General features: G+C 43.8%; 1 protein-coding gene across 2 annotated transcripts in view; it reads left to right on the forward strand.

Moving 5' to 3' along the window:
• The first annotated feature begins 11,293 nt into the window (after nucleotides 1–11,293).
• The window catches only part of RCOR3 (REST corepressor 3), a 36,613-nt gene continuing 24,187 nt past the window's right edge, over nucleotides 11,294–23,719 (forward strand). For both annotated transcript variants that reach the window (XM_054021674.1, XM_054021675.1), the window contains exons 1-4: nucleotides 11,294–11,523; nucleotides 12,116–12,172; nucleotides 19,102–19,179; nucleotides 21,751–21,803. In XM_054021674.1, the coding sequence (XP_053877649.1) occupies nucleotides 11,382–11,523; nucleotides 12,116–12,172; nucleotides 19,102–19,179; nucleotides 21,751–21,803 (330 nt within the window). In that variant the 5' untranslated portion in view covers nucleotides 11,294–11,381. The remainder of the gene's footprint in view (nucleotides 11,524–12,115; nucleotides 12,173–19,101; nucleotides 19,180–21,750; nucleotides 21,804–23,719) is intronic.

A 23,719-nucleotide genomic window follows, 5' to 3' on the forward strand; every position in this document is an offset into this window, starting at 1 on the left:
TAGAGTTTAAAGAATTTAAATCTTTTGGTTTATATGAACATAGAGTATCTAGTAGCATGGAGCCCAGATCCCCAAATGGGGTTTCCAGGCTCTACCACATTACAAAAATACTCAACAGAGAACATAAAAGAACTAGGAAGAAATGAACGTCTCTACTTAGGGGATACACAAAACTGAGGAATAATGAATACTTTCCTTGATTAAAACAATGAAATACCAGATGGGACTTGAACTCTTGAGGAATTCTTATGCTCCAAGGCAAGCTTTGTCTAGAATCATCGAGTATCAGGGTTAGAAGGGACCTCATCTAGTCTAACCCCCTGCAAAAACAGGACTGATCCCCAGACAGGTTTTTGCCCCAGATCCCTATAATGGCCCCCTTAAGGATTGAACTTGCAACCCTGGGTTTAGCAGGCCAATGCTCAAACCACTGAGCTATCCCACCCCCCTCCTCTAACTATGGAAGTATTCAATACACTGGTTAAGACCAGATCTACACCAGGAACTTTTTACTAATGTTTCCTATTGTGGAAGCCCTTATGCCAAAAAGTCTCCGGTGACATCCAGCATTTTTACTATCGTGTCAATTTAGCATGCTATAGATTTGTTTTTGCCTTATATTGTGATTTAATAAACATTGTAGTAAAAATGCTGGAAGCTGGTGAAACTCCAAATTGGTGGCACAGAACCAGAGCCAGAGCCAGTGGGAATTTAATGTTAAAATTCCCTAGCACAGACTGGCCCTAAATATATGCAGTAATGGCTTCCTCTAGTGCAGAATTATAGATCCTAATGTTTCTAATAGTCTTTGGTGCCATCCAACACTTTTACTATCATGTCAATTTAGTATAATATAGATTGGCTATTGTCTTGTATTTTGATGCAATCTCTCTCTTCACAAACAGAAACAGAGAACAGAAAACCATTCTTTTTGAAAGCACCAGATAAAAGCACCCAAAATAAATATTGTAGTCATGTTTTGTTTCCTTAAAGAAATTAAGACTAACAGCACCACTCATGCTCCTAGAGAGATCTAGTGAAACTATTTTGTAATGTTAATTACAAATAGGAAAACAAAGCTTATTTGTCTTTCAAAAAATCGTAACTAGAAGTTATATTAGTACAATTAATGAATCTATATTTCAGACATACTCAAAATGGAGTCGATCTGACCTTGTGTACGCTAGAGAACTGAACCACAGGTAACTGAATTAGTAGAACAACAGTAATGTAAAACAGTAATGTAAATAACAAAAGTCCAATCCATAAACTAACCATGCTGTTTCATGTACAGTTCTGCAACACCTTCACACTCATGCTGTTCTACATTATGCAACTGCATTGCCTGCCAGGTACCTATTGCACAGCTCCATGACAGCCGTTTCTAGGAAAGTTTGAAGGGCCTTCTTGAAGCTTAGGGGAACTGTGCAAGGAAAAGTAAAACTCCTAAAATACCTCAGGAACCTGCTTTAAGTCACCTAAAGCAAATGCTCTTTCCTAATCCTGTTCTCAAGATAGCAGCAATGGTGAACACTCAATTCTAAATCCCTCTTGAGCAAGAAAGGATCCTATAAAGTGCTGGGCACCCTCATCTCCCACACAGAGTTTTCAGCACTTTACAGGAAACAGCTCCTTCTACACCAGTCTTGTATTTCCCCACATTCCCTGGTCCCTGTCCCGTCTCACTGCCCACTGCATTCCCTTGCCCCTTTACTACTCCATTCTGTTCCTCAAATACAAAGTGTATCTCAGCAACTGTAATACCTAGAGACTTACTTTAAAAAAAGAAAGGTTAAAATCTGAAGAACAATATGGCATGAAAGAAGTGCTGCTATGCTGCACCACTTCACAGCAGCCTAATCCAAGCACTTAGCCTCCCCACTGCCTGTTTGTCCACCTTTCTTCAATGCCTCTTTTTATGCATGGAAAACTCTCCTCAAATTAGTCTGTAGGGCATGTAAACATTCTTATTACTGTTTTCCCCCATCTTCCTGACCTTGTTTTTCTGATTGATTGTTAGACTCACTGGTAACATCACATTTTAATTAGATTGTAAACTCTTCATGGCAGAGGACTTAATTTACTCGGTCTTTGTATGATGGGGAGGATACATAATATAATTAGTAGTAATGAAAAGCTATGTTACATAAAATTAAGAGTTAAACAATATTTCCATGAAGTGAAATAATTGCAAAGAGAATTATCTATATTACGCTGCAATAAAAAGGTTTCCACAGCATGCACCTTTTCTATTACTGGTTCACAAGAGAAGGCAAAAATACCTTAACTCAAAAATCTCAGGGGGAACAATGCTCGGCTCATAGTCACTGGATGGTTTCCAGAATGCAGACTTGGACAGGCTGACAAATCAGAGTGGAGCAGTACAGAAGGGTATTAAAATGGTCAATTTAAGCACAATAGAGTGCACATACTTCATTGAGTGCAGCTGTTTAAAGACCTTGTTTTAAGAAAAACATACACATTTTGTCTTTGTTTAATAAGTACAGTAGAACCTCAGAGTTACAAACGCCTTGAAAATGGAGGTTGTTCATAACTCTGAATAAAACGTTACAGTTCTTTCAAAAGTTTATAACTGAACAGTGACTTAATACAGCTTTGAAACTTTACTATGCTGAAGAAAAATGCTTTTAACCATCTTAATTTAAATGAAACAAGCTCTGAAACAGTTTCCTTACCTTGTCAATTTTTTTAAAACTTTCCCTTTATTTTTTTAGCAGTTTACATTTAACACAGTGCTGTACTAGTTTTTTCTTTTTTTTTTTAGTGGGGGGAAGTCTCTGCTGCTGCTTGATTGCATACTCCGGGTTCCAAACGCAGTGTGTAGTTGACCCGTAAGTTCGTAACTCTGAGGTTCTATTGTAGCTATCATCTCCCGTGGCCATGCAACAGATAAGCAAAACAGGGCTTGACTCAGCGGTAAGAGAGTCTGTAACATGTTAATCATGGATTAGGAGAAAATGAATAGTTTTCCCTACAAAAGTCTTTAAAAAATTTAAACAAGTTGTAATAAGGAATATGCTAAAGAAAGAAGGGACATGATAAAAATATATAAAATTATTAGTGGTATAGAAAAGATTGGTAGAGAGAACAGATTTTCCCAATCTCATAAAACAAGAGCAAGGGGCACTAAATGAAATTAGGTAGGAAAATCAAAACAGATAAAATGTGTGATTAAATTATGCAACTTGTTGCCCTAGGAAGTCATTGAGTCCAAAAACTTAGCAAGATTTAAAAAGTGGTTAGATATGTACATGGATATCAAGAATATTCAGGATTATCGTACTAAATGGTAGCACATTTTTTGAAGGGATATTAAATTTTGTGCATCAGGGCCTAAACCTAGCTCTAAGAGACTAGGATCTGACTAGGTGGGGAGGATACTAGCAGCATGATTTAGTGGCCAGAGCACTAGCCTGGGATTCAAAAGACCTGGGTTCTACTCCCCACTCAGCAGCTAGGTAATACTGTTTCTACTCTCTGTACCTCAGTTTCCCCATTTGTAAAATAAGGATAACAATGCTAACCAACTTTGTAAAGCTCTTTGAGATCCACTAATGAAACATGCTGTAAGAGAACAAAGTATTATTACTACTACCAGGTTCTGACACCTTCCTCTGAAGCACCTGGTTCTCATCACAGTCAGAGATAGGATACTAGATGGAATGGACCTTGGGTCTGATACACTATGATAGTTCCTATATTTGCTAAGTTACCGTGCAGGAAGTGATTTTGACAAATTTACCTTTCAAAGGGATAATATTTTAATATAATACACAATTCTTGTATGCCTGCTTCACCTATGTACTAACTTGTGCACCACATAGGTTGTCAATGCAACTACATTCAGCAAAGGTCTTTTTAGTCACCTGCAATCTTTAGCTAAAACAGATTTTGATCAGTTGGGAGCAGGTATTTAAAAAAATGAAAACAAAAAAACAAAAAAACCCTTGCTTTCTGTGTTACTATACCCAGGGGTCTGTGAAGACAGGCTGGTCAGTTATGAAAAAGCTGGCTTCAAAAAAACTACACTGACACTCTCCTGTGCCCAGTGTAAAGCTGCCAGCTGGCTTCACACAGGTTGCACTTCATTGAGTTCTAGGATCCTGAGAAAAAATTTTTGGCCAGCTTTAGAGGGCAGGCAGTGTTAGAGGGCCTATATTAATTAAAATATAGCACCTTTAAAACAGCTAGTATTCTTACCCAGTGGACATAAATGAATCACCAGCATTTCAGTCAGATGAAGTTTGGTACGTTCGAGTTGTTCAATCCCAGCAATTCTGGCATAGAACAGAAATTAGATTCTATTTGCTGATTTTTGCATCAACAAAACAATTAAACCAACATTTTCAGAAATGTCTATTAATTTTAAGATTGACACCTTGGAGCTGATTATCAGAGGTGCTGAGGACCCCTAACTTCTATTGACTTCAGTTGCAGATGTGGATGCTCTGCATTTAAAAAAAACCAAAACAATAAAAATCAGCCTTTAGATGTCTAAAGTTGAGCACTCAAGAACTGGGTCACCCAAAATTAGTTGCCGCTTAAGATGCTTTGGGCAAAAATTTCTTAAGAGTTATTTCTGGTTCTGCTCTTTTATAACAATATTTCCCTCATTTTGCTTAGAAGAGTGTTTTGAAAAGTCCATATGGGGAGAAGCCCTTCTCAATATGCACAAAGATTGAAGTTCACCCCTATTCTCTGGCTTGGAGTTTCATTTTGATCATCCTGAAATTTGCAAACATTCACATGGAATGGAAGGTAGCAACAAAGCATTTGGGAGCAGTAGCTCTGCATAACAGAAAACATGCAGAGCTTGGAAAGAAAAATAAAGCAATACTTATACACAAAGTGTATGTCATTTGGAACTATTGGTCTGCTAACTCATTTTCATGATGCTGCTTTGGTTCTGCTCATCAGCTCACCCGAGCTTAAAACTTTTCAGGCCTGTGCTTCTCCAGAGTTTAGGGTTACCATACGTCCAGTTTTTCCTGGACATGTCCGGCTTTTTGGTAATCAAACCCCCGTCCGGGGGGAATTGCCAAAAAGCCGAACATGTCCGGGGAAATACCGGCCGGGCACTTCCCCCCCCCCGGCTGCTCTGCTCCTCCCCTGACTCTTTGGCTCTGTTTAAGAGCCGAGCTGTCCGAGCGCTCCGGGAAGCGCCGGCCAGGGGCGCAGGGTCTGGGGGCTGCCCGGCAAACCGTGAAGCCGGTAGCGCTTGGGCAGCATTTTCGCGTGGCTGGGAGGGAGGAGGGGGAGTTAGGGCGGGGACTTTGGGAAAGGGGCGGGGAATGGGCAGAGTTGGGTGGGAAAGGGGCGGGGCCAGGGCCCCGTGGAGTGTCCTCTTTTTTTATTTTTTAAATATGGTAACCCTACCAGAGTTGCAACTTCTGTAGTTATTTACATCTGGTCAAAGTGAATGTAAAATTCTATCATATCAAAAGAAATGAGTTATGAGAAAAAGCTCCCCACCTCCATTATCTGTTCCTAAGATTAGCATTGTAAACTTAGGTCTTGTCTACACTGGCAAGCTTCTGCGCAGTAAAGCAGCTTTTTGCATTGTAACGCCTGAGGTGTACATGCTGCCAACCCACTTAGTGCGCAGAAACTGCACAGTTGCAGTGCTGTAAAAAAACCACCCTGAGAGGCGTACAGCTTTCTGTGCCAGGGCTACAGCGCTGTGGTGCCAGTGTAGACATCCTGGTCGATTACTGCGCTGTGATTGGCCTCCTGGAGGTGTCCCACAATGCCTGTTCTTGCCACTCTGGTCATCGGTTTGAACTCTACTGCCCTGCCCTCAGGGCACCAACCGTCATCCCCACCCCGTAAATTCCTTGGAATTTTGAAAGTCTCCTTCCTGTTTGCTCAGTGATGCGTGCAGTGGTCTCATCACATCTTTACAGGTGGCTATGCCTGCTCCATGCACGAGGCGATCCCCTGCTTGGAGCAATGCCAAGCTGCTGGACTTCATCAGCATTTGGGGAGAGGAGGCTTCCAGTCCTAGCTGCACTCCAGCCGTAGGAATTATGATACCTACGGACAGATTTCACGTTGCATGACAGAAAGGGGCCACAACCGGGACAACAATGCAGTGCTGGGTAAAAGTGAAGGAGCTGCAGAACGCCTAACCCAAGGCGCAGGAGGCAAACTGCTGCTCCAGTGCTGCGCCCACGAGCTGCCAGTTCTACAAAGAGCTGGACACGATACTCAGTGGCGACCCCACCTCCACTGCGAAGGCCACTGTGGATACTTTGGTGGCTCATGTGCCAGTCGAGATTGGATCGAGCCAGGATGAAATCTTGGACAAGGATTCGGAGGGGGACCCAGAGGCAGAGGACGACCCAGAGGTCAGAGATGTACACAGCCAGGAGCTCTTTTCTACCCCGGATGAGGCTAGCCAGTCACAGCTGTCGGATTTTGGCGAAGCACAAACAGGAGAGGAGGCCCCTGGTACGTTGATTTGATATTGGGAATCACTGAAGTGAGTTTCTGGGGGCAGGAGGGTTGTAGAAAGCAGGCTTGTGTCTGTATGATGCTTTGTTTCTTGCCCCATTAACGGTAATTTTCATGTGTCACTGTGCCATCACGGGGGAGAGAAAACGACACACACGACACCATTGCTGCATACAGGTGAGCCGCATAAGGGCCAGGGCAGAAGCTGCAGTCTTGGAGAAGACCCTCCCTTGATTCCCTGCTCACCCTCAGCAGCGAGCTCTTCCATAATGGACACAGCCCGTGGAAAATGTGGGGCCAGGAATGATTATCAGGCCACCCTTACAGTGCTGGCTCTCCCTAAGAGACATGTGCCCAGTGTACAGTAGGGTCCAGGAACACTGATTTACCCTGCTCCTGCAGCTACTCACCATTTTGGGGGTCTTGTGGCTCATGTATGCTTGCCTGGGGTCAGCCAGTTAGTGACAGGTATGTGAATAGTGGCTGTGTTTTAAATCACTGAATTAGTGTTCTATGTGTTGCAAACAATACTGCTTCTGTAAAATGTTGCGTTTTGGCTTCATAGAGATGACCTTGGGAGCCCAGCCTCCCTCTTTCTTATCGCCAGCTGAACGGCTGCGCAGAATTAGAAAGTGGACACAGAGAACTAAGGAGGACTTTCTGCGTGACGTTATGATGCACTCCGCAGCCGAAAAACAGGAATTGAAGGAATGGCGGGACAGCGAGAAGAGGGACCGAAAGGAGAATGCAGCACACCAGAATGAAACCACGGAGTGGCTCTTAAACGTTACGGAGCTCCAAGTGGACATGCTCCAGGCGATACTAGCTCTGTGCCCACCCCTCCTGCAGGCGCCATCGCAAAACTCTTTCCCACCCTCCCCCCAGACGCTGCCAACACATTCTTATCAACATCCGGGCGCCAGTCTGTACTCACGGCATCCCCTTCCTCCCCATCCCAGTCCAGCACTGTGCACTCCTAGTACTCAACACCTGTCTCTTTGCAGTATAGCCCTGAAGTACAGTACCCGCTGCACTGTACTCCAAAGGAGAAGGTTGGATACAATCTCTGGACATACACAAATCTTTAACCGTCCCAGGACCCCACCTCCTCCTGGGACCTTCCATTCCCCCATCCCCCTCAGTGCTGATGTGTTTTTTTGTTTGACTCTCTCCTCCAGTTGTTGTTTTTTAATAAAAATTGTGTTGGTTTGAAAGCAATCTTTATTCTATTAATTGAAAGCAAACAGAGCCCTGCAAAGCAACAGACAATTATCTTAAACCTTCATACTGCATCAACTGCACCAATTACAACCACCTCCCAGAATTACAAGCACTGCACTCCTGAGCATAGCAACAAATATTACTGGCTCTCAGCTTCAAATCACTGCCTCAAGGAATCCCTGATCCTTATGGCTCTGCGCTGCGCCCCTCTAATAGCCCTGGTCTCTGGCTGTTCAAATTCAGCCTCCAGGCGCTGAGCCTCAGCAGTCCAGCCCTGAGTGAAGCTTTCACCCTTCCCTTCACAAATATTATGGCGCGTACAGCATGAGGCTATAAGCATTGTCATCGGCCAGGTCCAGCTTCCCATATAGGCAGCGCCAGGGGGGCCTTTAGATGGTCAAATGATGGCCTTTAGATGGTCAAAAGCACACTCAACAGTCATTCTGCACTTGGTCAGCCTGTTGTTGAATGGCTCCTTGCTGCTGTCAAGGTGTCCCATGTATGGCTTCATAAGCCATGGCATTAAGGGCTAGGCGGGATCTCCAAGGATCACAATGGGCATTTTGACTTCCTCTACGGTGATCTTCTGGTCCGGGAAGAAAGTCCCTGCTTCCAGCTTCATGAACAGGCCAGTGTTCCAAAAGATGCGTGCGTCATGTACCTTTCTGGACCAGCTTGCGATAATGTCTGTGAAACACCCAACAGTTTGGGATCCATTCCTGCAGACCGAAGAGGCAGAGGGCGCAGTACACAAACCATTGAGAGATGGCACCAAATGTGGATGGAAGCACAGGGATTGCTGGGATGCGAAGCAATGCATCACAGGGCACTGGGAGAGGACCCAGGATGCCCCGCGACCCCCTCCACCTTCCCACAACTCTTAGTGGCAGAAGAAGAGATGTTCTGTGGGATAGCTGCCCAGAGTGCACTGCTCTGAATACTGCTGCAAGTGTGAACACTCTATTGTGCAGGCAACAGAGTGTGAACACACAACAGTGGTTTCCCTTCAGCGCTCTCTGAGTGGCGCTGTAACTCTGCCAGTGTAGACATACCCTTAAAATCTCCACACCCCTATCCTCTGCTCTGTAGTGCAGCACATGGTGCAATACTGCTTTCACATAAGTCAATGAGTTTTAATTTTGGTAGGAGCAGGCCCACTGCTCTGCACAGCTCTTACTATGTTGTGATCTGCACCCCAACTCTGTAGACTTTTCATGTTAGTCACCCTCTTAGATCCTATGCTCAGCTCATCTCAGTCTCTGCTGCCCTGAGGCGCTCTCCCCCCATGCCCAAACCCCAATTTAGCATTCCCTCCTGAACTCACTCATCCCCTTTGCAGAATTCTCCCCTTCTCAACCTGTGATCTATTCTTAACCCTTGGCTCCCTAGCTTACCTCTCACCTTTGCCCAAGTCCTCTACCATCAGTCTCTGCTTAACTCCATACCCAGGGGTTCTCAAATTTCATTGCACCGCGACCCCCTTTTGACAACAAAAGTTACTACACAACCCCAGGAGGAGGAACCAAAGTCTGAGCCCACCTGAGCCCCGCCATCTCAAGTAGGGGGAGGCCAAAGCCTGAGCTAAACCACCCTGAGCTGGGGGGCCAAAGCCAAAAGGCTTCAGCCCCAAGCAGGGGGGCTTGTAACTTGAGCCCCACCACACAGGACTGAATCCCTCAGGCTTCAGCTTCGACCCCAGGCAGAGGGTCTCGGGCTTTGGCCCCAGGTGGTGGGGTTCAGGCTTTGGACTCCAGCAAGTCTAAGCCAGCCCTGGTAACCCCATTAAAATGAGGTTGCAACCACCTTTGGGGTCCTAACCACCTTTGGGGTCCCAACTCACAGTTTGAGACCCGCTGCCCTAGATGCAGAGATCTGTTTCCTCTAAAGCAAAACTCTTAACAGGCATCTAGACTATGTTTACTTGTGCAACTACTCACCTCACTGCTCCTCCCCTTCCTTCATCCTAATCCTTCTGTGTCATACTTTGTGTGCCCATCATCTATTAAGAGTGCTCTCCTTGCCCCATGCTGTGCAGAACTCATTCCCTGCATCCCTATGAAGATATCTTGCCTTTCACCTCAGCCCTACTCAGCTGCCTCCACTTTGCAGAGCTCCCAGGGTAGCCTGTACTTTGAGCTAGAGGAGTAATTTCCAGCTCGAAGAAACATACCCGGGCTAGCTCTGATGAACTAGTAGGCTAAAAATAGAAGCGTATCTGTGGCAGCCCAGGGCTGGACAGACTAGCTGCCTGAGTTCACACCTAGTGTCTTGGATGGGATCGTATTCAGGCCAGTTAACCCCTCCCACCACTGCTAACACACTTCTATTTTTAGCATGCTGGCTGGATTAGAGCTAGCTGGGCACGTCTCCTGGAGCTCAAAATTATACTTCCAGCTCAAGGGGCACGATACTTGGATGCACCCCTGCAGGCCCTGATTAGCTTCCTATTCTATGCAGCTTGGCCTTGCTCAGCTCTCCACCCTGCTCAGCTCTCATCTACTCTGTGGCATTGCTCATCTCCAGGCTGTGTGGAACTCAGGCCCACTACCCTACTTTGTATGGAGGCCTCCTTCACCCGCTCTCCTCCTTTCGACCTCCCTCACGCCCAGCACAACCCACCCCATGCACACAGTATACAGCACTCCCCATAGGCGTTGAATCCAGGGCTGGAGCACCCACGGGAACAAAATAGTGAGTGCTCAGCACCACTGGCGGGCCCTGCCAATCAGCTGTTCCCCCGCTCTCCTTCCCTCCCAGCGCCACCGGCTAGCCATGGATCAGCTGTTCAGTGGCAAGGAGGCGCTGGCGGTGCGTGTGGAGTGCACTCAGGGCAGAATGGGGTGGGAAGAGGCAAGGCAGAAAGAGGTGGAGTGGGGGCAGAGCAGGAGTCGATCACCCCCAGGGAAAATGAGAAAGTCAGCACCTGTAACACTCCCCTGCCACATCAAAGCCCAGCGCACAGCTCACAGCCTGCATCTCTCCCCCCCCCGCCCCCCCGCCAGGGCACAGCTCACAGCCTGCATCTCTCCCCCCCCGCCCCCCCGCCAGGGCACAGCTCACAGCCTGTAGCTCTCCCCCCCCCCAGGGCACAGCTTACAGCCTGTAGTTCCCCCCACACACACTCCCCCAGGGCACAGCTCACAGCCTGAATCACTCCCACTCCGCCCCGCACAGCTCGCAGCTCCCAGGGCACAGCTCGCAGCCTGTAGCTCCCCTCCCCCGAGCTCTCCCGCCCCAGCAGAGCTCCCCGCGGTGCGTGGCGGGGATTAGCCGCGACACGTGCCTGTCGCCGCAGAGGCTGCTCTGCCGTTGCGCTCGTTGCTCGCTCTTCCTCCCCCCTCCCATCCGATCCTTGCGCGGCCAGGGGCTAAGTAGTTCCCACCTCCCAGCCGGAGGGAGATCGGGCGGAAGCAGCTAATGGTCACGACCATGAACGCCCGCCGCCGACCATAATCCTTCCGCCGCTCCCCTGCCCCTCCTTCTCGGGGATAGATCCGGCCGGGCCGAGGCGGAGCGATCCCCGTGCCGTGGGCTGCGTAGGGGCCGGGCCGGGCGAAGCAGGGGGGGAGAGTGTGAGGGGGCGGAGGCGCCGGCTGGAGCAGCGGGGGCGGGGAGGGGGCAATATGGCGGCTCCGTCTTAACTTTCCCCCTCGTCAGGCAGCGCCGCCGCCGCTCCCCGCCCCGCCATGCCGGGCATGATGGAGAAGGGAGCCGAGTTCCTGGGGGGCAAGAGCCGGGCGACCCCCAACGGCACCAAGAGCAGTAGCCCCTCCAACGGGCACTACTCGGAGCCGGAGAGCGGCGGCGGCGACAGCGGCGACGAGCACGGTACGAGCCGCGGACTCCCTGCCGGGCCTAGTAGGGCGAGGCTGATCCGGGGGAGGGGGCGGGGCGCAGCGCTGCTCAGGGCGCGAGCGCTGTCGTCTGCGCCGGCCAACGCGGGGGACTGCGCATCTCAGACCTTTGCGCGCGTGCAGGTCGGGCGGCCGCGCGCGGTGCCTTGCCACGGCTCGCGTGTGCGCATCGCACTAGGCAACCAGCGCGTGCGTGCGCTGCACCGCACTGCACATGTGGGGCTGGGGTGGAGGTGCGGGGCGCTGCGCGGAGTGTCTGCGGCGGACCGCCAGAATTCCCGTAAATAACTCCCACCTTCACTAAGTAATAGACCTTCATCCGTGGGGGGGAGGGGTTTCTCATTTTGCATCGCTGTTGGAGGAGATGCGGTTGGAGGCTTTTTGAAGCGTAAGGGTCGCAGGCAGCGGCCCTTGAATTTGCAAGATTGTTGGTAGCTTCTGATTGAGTGCAGACCGTCTAGATCGCTGAATGTCCCAGTTTTCATTTAAATATCATCCCCTTTCTCATCCTCCCGCCCTTTAAAGATAAAATCCCAGTAATGCATTTGTTTTCTCTTGCATTGCAGATGTAGGAATGCGGGTCGGAGCAGAATATCAAGCTCGAATCCCCGACTTTGATCCTGGTAAATAGCTTTTGTACTATAACGTGACATCTTGTTGCTGCTGTTTTGAAAATGGGGGTTAATATGATTTATAATAGAGAGGGGTGTGTGTGTGTGTTTCACTTGAATACTGTGTGGTAGCATTGCATTTGCAAAGGTTAAGGTGGATTTTTGTTTTTAGGCTTTGTGTTTGCTGTTTTATGTCAGTCACAGGAGCATTGCAGGGGCAGCATCTGCTGTGTGACTGAGGGGGAGAAAAGCATTGAGAGGGGGAAAGCTGTGTTTAATTTACCAAGATTGGATGGCAGGGCTACAGACAAAGCATCAGTGTCTCTTCCCTCCCTCCTCCTTCACCCCCTCTCCCCCCCATTGTAGACAGGAGTTGCAGGTTACAAGAGGGAATGAAAAAAATCTTTGCTTTATAATGCTCTTAATTTACCTCTATTGGGGTGAGGTGGGAGGAGTTGCATCTTTGCAGAAACAGCAGATAACTTGTTCTAACACCTCTAAAATGTAGACCCGTTTTGCTGGGTTTTCAAGCACCTTGTTTTGTAAGGTGGAGTAGTCTCAATATCTGTACTGTTGCAGCCTAGCTTCTCTTGCTCACACAGAGGGTGGGGGAAGAAAGGGATATCGGCTAGCCACATACAGTCTGACGTTCGGTCTTAATAAGCTGAACATCAGACACTTATTTTGTGTACATTTATAGTAGAGTAATTATGTGTTAAGCGCATCTGTCAGTCCTGCTGTGGTGGTCACAGTGAAGCCTGTCTACTTTCCTGTTCTCCAAACAGACTCCATTGGTGTCAGATGATTCCTGCCTGGAAGAGGATTGGGCCAGAGCTCCTCCCATGGTACCTCCCAAGTTGGAGCTTCTGTCGATGGGGACTAGTTGCCCTTAGCCTGCTTCTTGGGTCTGGAAGCAGTTTTGAAAATGATTTTGTCTTAGGAGTGGGTACATCCCTTAGGAATTTGGGGGATGTAAGGAGGTTTCCTCTGGAAACTAGTACCTTATTTCATACTTCAGGTTTCTATTTGTGTTAATAAATAGTGTTATGGTTAAAGCTTATTATGTTTACATTAGTAAGTCTAAACGTGTTTGTTTTAACAGATAAAAATGATCACTCCTGGCATGCAGTCTAGGCTTGTAGTGCCTACAGGCCACCTAGAGAAGCAAAATGTTTAACAATTGTTTTAATACTTTAAATAACTGGGTAGTGAAGAGAGAACATCCTCCAGCTTTCATAGGACAGCAAAATCATTCAATTCTGCAATTAAAATTTTTCTTTTAAACACCATATATATTATGCATACATGCAGTAGAATTGAAATTACCAGCATAAAATTAATTTGTATGCATTCAGGAGCTTATAAGTGGATGGGAGTCATTTTAAAAGTGATCTCTGAAAACAATTTCTGTTGTGTTAACTAGTGAAAAAACTAAATGTTACATATTTTTAATGGTCTTTAGAATCCAAAAATATAGCATTGCCTTTAGGGTTGTGCGTACTCCTGCCTCTTATGCATAAGTTCTAGAGGAAGGAACTTAAAGATTTATATCCACTTACTGAAAATTTTTGTAACTAGAAGAACTGTAATTCTCACTGTTTCTGAACTAGTAATGGAAATCTTTCTAAAATGTCTCCTGCATTGTCGTCTTGATACTAGTACTACAAAATTAAAGTTAAACTTGGAATGACTGCTCCCATGAATTGTGGTAGACGTTTATTCTTACATTAGTGAGGCTGTGTGTTAACAAAAGAGATGTTGCCTTGTAAATCTATCTGAACAATTGTTCTCCTTTCTGATCAGGTTTATGAGGCATCATTAGTTGGAAAGCCAGACATCATGCTGTAACAAAGCTGTGCATGCTGGGGAGTGATCACTGTTTTTAAAAAGAGAAAAATTTTTGTTAATAGCAAATAAGATGACATACGTTTTGTAATGCCTGTTAAAGTTAAATGTATATCTATTTTTAAATATAACACTGCAGCTTTAAAGCTAAATGTCTCTCCTCATGTCTTTGGTCTTGGCATTAAGATACCTCTTATGAAGAGTATACTGAGGTGTTAAATGTTGCTCTAATTAGGTGCACGCCATTAGATTTTTATGTAGGCAGCCATCAAATTGATATTTAAAATTTAATTCTATTAAAACAGTGAGAAAAATCAGTGGCTGATTAAAACTGCCTATAAAGTCTAACGCCCAGTTTTGGCCTCTGATAGTTGTACATGCATTCAAAATCCATTTGTTTTGTATGTGTGAGCAGCGAATCCTCAGCTTCATTTGATCAAAATTTTAAAAATATTACATCGTTGCAAATTATTTCTGTTGAGCAAGTAGCTATATTAAATGACAAAATATGTTAATTGTTATAGTTGTGTCACTTGGATAATGGTAAACTAGATGTTAAGTATTATAATTGGATGGACTCCATTAGATCTTAAGTAGTTTGTCATAAAATTCAGAGTTAGTACTGATGCTGTCATGCCATTGTAGAACATGAAAAGGGGATTCTGGTTGAGAGTAGAGCAGCATGAGGGGAGGTCAATGTGTCAGACAACTTTTTTTTTTTAAATGTTCACATCCTTAATGTTGAAATAATCTATTGTGTGACCAAAGAAAACTACATGTATATTATCGTTAAATAGAACAGCTGGAGAGACATAATGTAGTTGTCACTTTAACACCTCAGTTACACAAGAATACCGCTTTAATAGGAATAAGAGAAACGTATTGGATGGGAGAAACAGTTCTGACAATATAACTGGCCTAAATTTTGAAATTAGCCAATTACCAAAATAAACCTTTTTGATTTTCTTCTGCCCAACTGAACCAGATTTTGTCATCTCCTGCTGGTTTGTCACTGGAACTACTCATTCTGTTTCCTATGTCTTCTAAAATTGAAGTCTCTTTGTCCTTGTCCTACATCCCCTCAACCCCATATCAAACAAGCCCCTATTTTTACTGATATCCCACTGACACCATAGAAGTGTCAATATCATGAAGCTGGTTTCTTTTCTAAATATCATGGGCCCTTGGGTTCCTCCAGGAAGAGAGGATAAAGAAATTGCTGTGTTGGAAAATGGGTCATTGTGTGGTTCATGAGTCAATTGAATGTATTTCAAGGAAGAAAGGAGAGGAGATGGGCAGCAGAGAAAGGTTTTGGTTGTATTTAGAAGAAGGAGGGAGAAGGATGGTCCTCTGTCTGGCTTTTCTGCTAAATCTGATAGATTTTGATTTATTTGCAGTTCAGCAAGGCTTACAACCTGAACTTGATCCATTTATTTTTGGAGCTTTCACAGGTGTGTCCAGAAGAGCCCCATGTGGACTTTAAGATATTGCCTATCTTTTAAGGCCCTTTTATGGGTCCTATCTAAGTATTCATGGCCCTAATTGTCCTTGTTTCAGAGATTCTCCTGTATCAGAACTGCTCTTCTTATGTTCCCCATTATATTCAGTACAAGCTCTTCAGAACAGGTTCTACTCAGCTTTTTAAAAATGTATTTAGTCTCACATACTATACCTCCCCCCCCCCCCACATGTTCTTCTGCCAGTTTTTCCAGAGATGCTTGCTTATTTATTTTTAAAATGTCCATTCTCCCTGTCTCTGAGTGAAAGACCCACCCAAACCAAATAACCTGACTATGCTGAGAAATTGACTACATACGAAGCGCTGTTGAAGGCACAAAGTAAAATTGAAACACATTTCTCTGCCCTTTCAGTTAGTTGTCTTTGGTGTATTTTTGAAGTTGACACATCCTTTTAAGAGTAGTATTCACTTCAAATCCAGAGTCTTCAGTTTTGTACCCATTACGTTTTCTCAGTGTGTGTCCCCTGTGTGCCTAAGTAATTGCTATTAACATTAATTCAAAACTAACAGGTGTCATTCCAAGTCTATAGTGGAATAGCTTTAGCACAGCAACAAATAGGAGAACTGATGAATTAAAAGCCATCTTCAGTTGGATGGAATCTTATTTTTGAAGTATCGACTGTTGAGCAGCACTGACGTACATGGTGATGTACAATGCACAGTGCAACATACAGGCTCTACCAAAAGAGCTTACATTGAGGTTTTACTGGTCGACCTTTTACACTGAGAATTCTAGAATTTTTCAGACCTGCATCGTTCTCTGCCTAATCCTCCCTGGTTGATAGCTCATTTCCTTTCACATTCATTAGTCTCTAACTTCCCTAGTATTTCCATCTATTTGCCGCTACCTCTTATCAATAAGCAGAATAGAACTGCCGGTCAAAGACCATGCTGTCTTTTGAGCTGGAGTCCTTTTTCCTCAGCTAGCTTACTTTCATTCCAGTTCTCGTGGAACGCATCATTCCCCCTACATTACATGTAAAGGGTCCTCTCCACATGGACTTCTCCCTCCTGTGTTGAAGGCAGTTGGGTCAGGCGCCTCTTCAGCATGGTCTTTCCCTGCACCCTCTCCCTTCCTGATCCTGTGGAGAACTCTGCTTGGTTGAATTCAGGGAGTGAGTGGTCTTGTATGGCGGGGAAGGGGGAATTCACATCTCCCTATGAAAATTACCCGGAAAAGGTTACCTTTTGTGTGAAATCCATTCTGCAATGGAAAAACATCACCCATTTTTAAAAGGATCTGAAGGGTCTGAGGGTTTGTCCCATGGAATATTCCAACCTTCCACCTATACAACCCTTAAAACCCCAACTTCTCTTCTCCCTCCCACCCCAGTCCCCATCAGTCCCTTACAGGACACACTGCAATGGCCTATCAGATCTAGGTTGCTACTTCCTGCAGTAGAATATGTGGGAGAAGGTAAAGAGGAAGGATTCCTTGTTTGTTTCATCCTTCCATCTGTGGGCTTTACTGTGGGAGGGAACAGTGTGACATCCTGTTAGGACATGGGGAGGGAATAGCAACATGAAAGTTAAGCTACTTAGGTTTAGGCTCAACTCTTGGGAATGGGGCATGATGGAATTGTTGTTCATTCCGTGGTCATTCCAAGTACAAAGCTTCTGGCTGTAAATAACAGATATTACTTTTATTATATGAAAAATATTGAGTGTTTTTAAAATTTAGCATGCCTTTTCAGTATTACTTGAATGGTGGCTTGTTCAAGACTTATTTCTTGGTTCAGAATAAACTCTATAAATGCTGACTCTTATGTATGTATGCTTGGCAAACAAAAATATTTGGCCATATATTGCATTGTTTTACAAGTAACCAAGGTGGACTCTGATATCTTTATTTTTCCCCCTAAATGGTTAAAAGTGTGGTTTAAGTTAAAAAAAAGTTACTTTTTTTAAACAATTTGGCTTTTTAAAATAACAATATTTCGAAAACTTCTCTGTCTCAATCTTTACAACTATCTCCTTCTTCAGAGTGAGGTTTTAAAAAATAAATCCACTGAGTACAAGATAGGAAGTGCTAAACTTTGGACTCAATTGACTTCAAGGGAGGTTGTGGAATCCCTGACAGTGGAGGTCTTTAAGAAGAGTTTTTTGGACAAACACCTGTCAGGGATGGTCTAGGCTTACTTAGTCCTTCCTCAGTGTGGGGGGCTGAATTTGATGACCTCTCAAGGTCCCTTCCAGCCCTACATTTTATAATTCTGTGATAACTTCAAGCTTTGAATCTTCTTCTAAACTTGAATATGTAATAGCTGCTGGTATCCAGGACATACATTAGTTGATTTTGATATCCATGTTAAACTTGAACATTCCACAAGCATGTATTCTGGTAGTCCTCTTATTTCATGGTCTTTAATTATCCTACATTCAAGAGATGAGTTACTATTGCTGGCTCAAATTGACAAATATTTGACTTGTGCTGCAGGTGAAGGAGATGCATTTAACATATTTGCATAACTAATTGTGATGCTACTGTATTCATATTAACCCGAAGTGGAATTCTTTCTTATAAACAAAGAGTAGAAAGTGGTTGTAAGGAACTAACTTTTTAAATAACTTAATTATTTAAAATTAAACTTTTGCTTATTGTATTTTGATATAACATCTGTAACTGGCATTAGTCTGCAAAGACAGTACCAAATACAAAACGCTACAAATCGAAAGGAAGAAAACTGACTAAATATAGTACACATCCAGAAAACATTACACTCATCTCTCCTCCAAAATGATCATTTTCCTACTAGCTAGAGATAATGCAAAAACAAATGAAGGCATCTTTGCAGTGTGGGGGGAGCCAATAGGTAACTTAAATAAATAACCCAGTAGCTAGTAAAGAGAGGTGGGGATGGGTCTGGACTCCCTCAGGAAGACAGCTCCTTGAGGAAAACTGTGGTTCTGTATAAACCCAGGGAGTGTCTACTTTAACTGCTGGGTAGAGACTTGGCAAGAAAGGTGGTAATCAAGGCTTATATCATATATGGTTTTATTAACTCTGTGTAAGAATATAGTAGTCAATATAGCTGTTCTCTTGCTCTAAGGGTCAAGCATCATTGAGCAGCTATGTTAAACAAGTAATTTAGCCTCTTTTAAAGAAGCCCAACCAAGAACACATGACAAATCAGACTGTGGTAACGTTGTCAGTGTCAAGGAAACTAACACACTTACTGCCTCCAGCTACACTAGGAACTAGCCCAACAGGATGATCCCTAAACTCTGCATCCAATCCAACCCTGGCAAGCAGCTTTAATTGTCAAATTCTGGTAACTGGAGTCATCTCTAATATCCAATTGTGAATGGCAGTTGGATCACTTCAGTTGTGCTAGTCATCTTATATACGTGTAGGGAAATAACTGTGAATGCACTTTTCAGAGTAACAGCCGTGTTAGTCTGTATCCGCAAAAAGAAGAACAGGAGTACTTGTGGCACCTTAGAGACTAACAAATTTATTAGAGCATAAGCTTTCGTGGACTACAGCCCACTTCTTCGGATGCATATAGAATGGAACAGTGAATGCACTGTTCTTTAGGTCTTATTAATAAACACTAAAAGACAACTTTTCTTACAGGTGCTACAAAATATACTGATAAAGACAATGGAGGGATGCTTGTGTGGTCTCCATACCATAGTATTCCAGATGCCAAGTGTAAGTCCTCTTCTCCCAAGAAAAATTGTACTCTATTAACTAGAACTGATTCATTGCTTCTGATGAACTGTCTACTTCTAATTTTTAGCACATAATCCCTCTTGCAGTGTGGGAAAGTTGCATAAGTTATACTGCGTATGAAACAAACAAGCTGATGTGTGTCTCTCTCTCCCCCCCCGCCCCCCACTTATTTCTCATTCAGGGGATTTTGGGAAAGGAAAGGTGGAATGTTTCTATCATCCTGTGGTTGGGAAGAAGGCTTTGATGTCTAATCAAGCCTTCAGACCTCTTGAAATGCATCTATTGTTACCACTGGTCTCTACAACATATATTAATAGTAGGGCAAAAGATGTAATCTTGAGAAATTTCGTTGTACAATTCCAGAAGAAAATGTGTTGCTATGGAAGTCTGCATAGATGAGTTACCATGGAGGAAATGCAGTGGGGACCAGTTCAAGGGGAAGACCTTATGCAGACATAGATACCTGTTGCCCTCTTACTGGAAAAGTAGCGTTTATTCTGTTTCATCACCTAAGAAGATAATCAAAATATAGGAATTATCTTACTAGATCTGACCAGTGGTCAGTCTTGTCCAGTATCTTGCCTCTAGCAGTATATGCTTCAGAGGAAGAAACCTTGCACTAGGCAGTTATGAGAACCTGACCCCAGAGAAAGTTTCCTCCTAATCACAGTAGTAACAAATTGACGTAAGCCCAAAAGCTTGAGGGTTTATATCCTTTCCAAATCTCTGGTTTTATCTTTTTAATACTTACAGCTATCGCATTAAGATTTTTGTTATCCATATAAATTTATAATCACTTTTTAAATCTGTCACCTTCCAATTACAAGGAATGTCCCTTTACTCTTCAGTTGTGAGGGTGGGTCAATTAATATTGGAGAATACAGTAACTCCTCACTTAATGTTATGTTCCTGAAAAATGCTACTTTAAGCAAAACGATGTTAAGCGAATCCAGTTTCCCCATACGAATTAATGTAAATTGGGCAGATTAGGTTCCAGGGAAATTTTTTTTTTCACCAGACAAAAGAGAGGTGGTGGAGTCAGAGGGTGGGATATTTCATTTAGTAATAAGGCATTTCCTGGGAACTAGCACTCGGCTGAGCCCTCAAGAGTTAACACATTGTTGTTAATGTTGCCTCCCACTCTACACGGCAGCACGAATGGAGGAAGGAGACACAGCATGGCAGAGAGAGACAGAGAGACACACTGTGTGTGTGTGTGTGTGTGTGTGTGAGAGAGAGTGAAAGAGAGACGCGCATTGCCCCTTTAAGTACGCTGACCCCACTCTAAGTACACTGCCTTTTTAAGTAGATCAGCAAGTTGAGACAGCAGCTGCTGCCAGCAAGCGCCATCTGTCCTGAGCCCTGTGGGGTCCTCCTCCCCCCGCTCTGTGGAGATGGGGTACAGGGGGAGGGGGACACCCTGACATTAGCACTCCTCTCTCTCCCTCCTCCCCACCCGCTTGCACAGCAAGCAGGAGGCTCCCAGGAGCAGCTCCAAGGCAGAGGGCAAGAGCAGCACACGGCAGTGTGGGGGAAGGACAGCTGAACTTCCCCGCAGTTGATAGCCTGCTGGGCGGCTGTCGCACGGGGAGCTTATGGGGCCGCTGCCTGTCCACCCTGGTTCCAAGCCCCCACCAGCTAGCTCCAACGGGCTGCTCTTTCTGCAAGCAGGCGGCTGCCATACAACATTATAAGGGAGCATTGCGCAACTTTAAACAAGCATGTTCTCTAATTGTTCAGCTACGTAATAACGATACAGCGTTAACCGGGACAACGTTAAGTGAGGAGTTATTGTATTTAAGGTCAGTGACAGATACTTGGTCCAAGCATTTTGGCTAGACATAAGTAGAGTATAGCAGTTAAGTCACAAATTTACTGTTGGTAAGGTAATGGTCAGACTTTCATATATACACTTCTATTGACAGTTGACTCCATGGATGGCTAAATATAATGCTGATAATCAAGGGATTAAAAACTAAGGACCTGTGAGATTATGCAGCTGTGGCTGGGTGGGGTTTTTTAGATTAACTGACTGTTTAATATACTATGTTTAAAATAAAAGTTCTCAATTCTCTTTTGAAATGTCCCAATTCTCCACTCTTTGAAAGTCCCCAGCGGTGAGATCGGTAAAAGATCACTCGATCAACAAATCTCTGGTAACTAATTAAATATTGTTAAAATTGACATAAGTATCTTAGTGGAGACCATTATGTACAGTTTATTACTGTAGTCCCTACAATACAGGCACTGTACAAACAAAGGAAAATAGTTTCTGCACTGCTTCAATTTTACACACTTCAAGAAACCTCACCGACTCCATGTAGTGTGTAAAGTTAAGCACATGCATAAGCTTTTGCAAGATCAGGCCCTGTGAAAACAAGCAATATACGAAAGGTAGGGAAGAAGGATTGAAACATATAATCAAAACTTTGATATCAGTTATCCATAATTGCACCTCTGCTTTGCTACATTTAAGTGATTAACTTTTTGTAGTTTTATAGCAGAACTAACACTTTCAGATAAATTAATTCTGGCATTGCTTTCTTACAGTGGACGAATATATTGCAATAGCAAAGGAAAAACATGGATACAATGTGGAACAGGTAAGTTCTATGAATGATTTTTAATGTGGCGTTTACTGTGAGTATAACACAACTCACTTTTTTTCATCTGGCTTCCATTAACTAATGCTATCTCTCTTCAGGCGTGGCAGCAAACACTGCAGTTTTATGGATCTGCATACTGTTGTGGTCTGGATTCTCTACAAAAGATTGAGTTCTTTATTTTTATGACATGCTCAGCTTGTAATGCACAGTTTGAAAGGTTTGGTATGTTTCGGTACACTGGGCATGTCATGTAATTGTGTGTTTATGTAACTTAAAAAAAATTTCTTAGGCAAGCAATTTTGGGTATGGACTTGTGCATTTTGGAATTAAGAATTTTAAATATTTTTAAATGCTAACATTGATTCAATGCTCTCCATGTTGCAGAGGCATTTCAGCTAGTGGGGTGATACAAAAATAATTAACTGGCATGTTTCAAAGCAAGAAAAACACTATCAAAGTTTCAAAACTTGCAGTGTTTGGAGGTTGTAGTTAAAGCTTGGTTTTGGTTTTACTACTCTTTAATCACTATCCCATGAAAAACAGTATAGGTAAACGTTGCTAGTTCACACTAATGACTAAGAACTGTAGCAAGTTTGTATTTAAAAAATTACCAAGTGAATGAATACAGTAAAAGTAAGGGTAACCGAAAACAGAAGTTGAGTTATTGGTGTACCAGTAAAACATCTTGTTGTATAACCTTGTTTTGGGGAAGAAGAGTAGGGCAAATAATAACGAAACCTTAGTCATGAGAACTCATTGCAATACGTGGCTATTTAAGTCTGTATTGTTGGAAGGAGAGGCAGACAATGTTGTGGTGTCTAGAATGTGTACAGAAAAAAAAGTTTAGCTTGTACTGTTTTTTCCAGTGCTCTTCAGGAAAAAGATACAGTGCTTGTGAGAAGGTCTGCATACACAAACTGCTGGTAGTTTGTGCTTACAGTGGAAAAATGTTGTCAGGGGAAAAGCTGGTAGATCAATTAAATCAAGGCACTGAGACTTGATGAGCTGTTATTGATCATATACACTGTGTATGAAACTAATTTAGTCAGTTCTGTTTGAGTATTCCCCAAGTCCTGAACAAGCCTTGGTGCAAAATCTATGAAGGTTTTTGTGTGTGTGTGTGTGTGTTTTAGGGGATGGGGGAGAAGTCTCCAGTTGTTCTAGAGTCTTTATCAGAAATAGAGAGCGATTACTCTCTAGTTACACCCAGTAAAGAGATTTATTTAAAATTGTCTGTTTTATGGTGTATCATACACAGCCATGGACAATGGAAATGCCCAACACAAGCCAGGCAGTGTTTTTATTTGAGAGGTGGGGGATTGTTAAAAGGACATTCAGGATGTATTCAGAGTTTCAAAATTGTATTTTATTTACTCACTAGCAGCCTTTTAAAACTGCAAATACCTTGTCTCCCTAATGAATATTTTTACTGCATGTGCACATGCAACAGGTGAGGGTAGAGGGCTGGGAAGCTTTCTGGTCACTGAACAGCAGAAATCTTTTTGTTTGAATGGGCTGGGAGTTGGGCCCAGGAAGGTCTGTAAAGAACTACATAGTCTATATCTGTTTGTAGAGGGAGAAAGTAGATCAGATTTTGAGCCTACCACTATTCTATGCTAACTAATTCAGAGGTGATGCTGCCACACTGACCTCTAATTGACTGACTGGTCCAGGTATTGCAGCATGGATGGAATGCTAAAGTGCCCACTGATCAGAGTATCTGTGGAAAGAATCTTTTAAGCTGTATTACATAGGCACAATAGAAGAGAAGCTCAAGTGTGAATTTCTTTTGATAGTGGGGGTTCTGATGTCAGATACTTAGTCACATTAAAAAACCCTATGTTAAATATAACTTTCTAAAGTGTGCTTTGAACAAGTCAGCTAAAATCAAAAATGGATTATTTCTTTTCAAA

Source organism: Malaclemys terrapin, chromosome 3, assembly GCF_027887155.1.
Source record: "Malaclemys terrapin pileata isolate rMalTer1 chromosome 3, rMalTer1.hap1, whole genome shotgun sequence".
NCBI classification, from domain to species: Eukaryota; Metazoa; Chordata; order Testudines; family Emydidae; genus Malaclemys; species Malaclemys terrapin.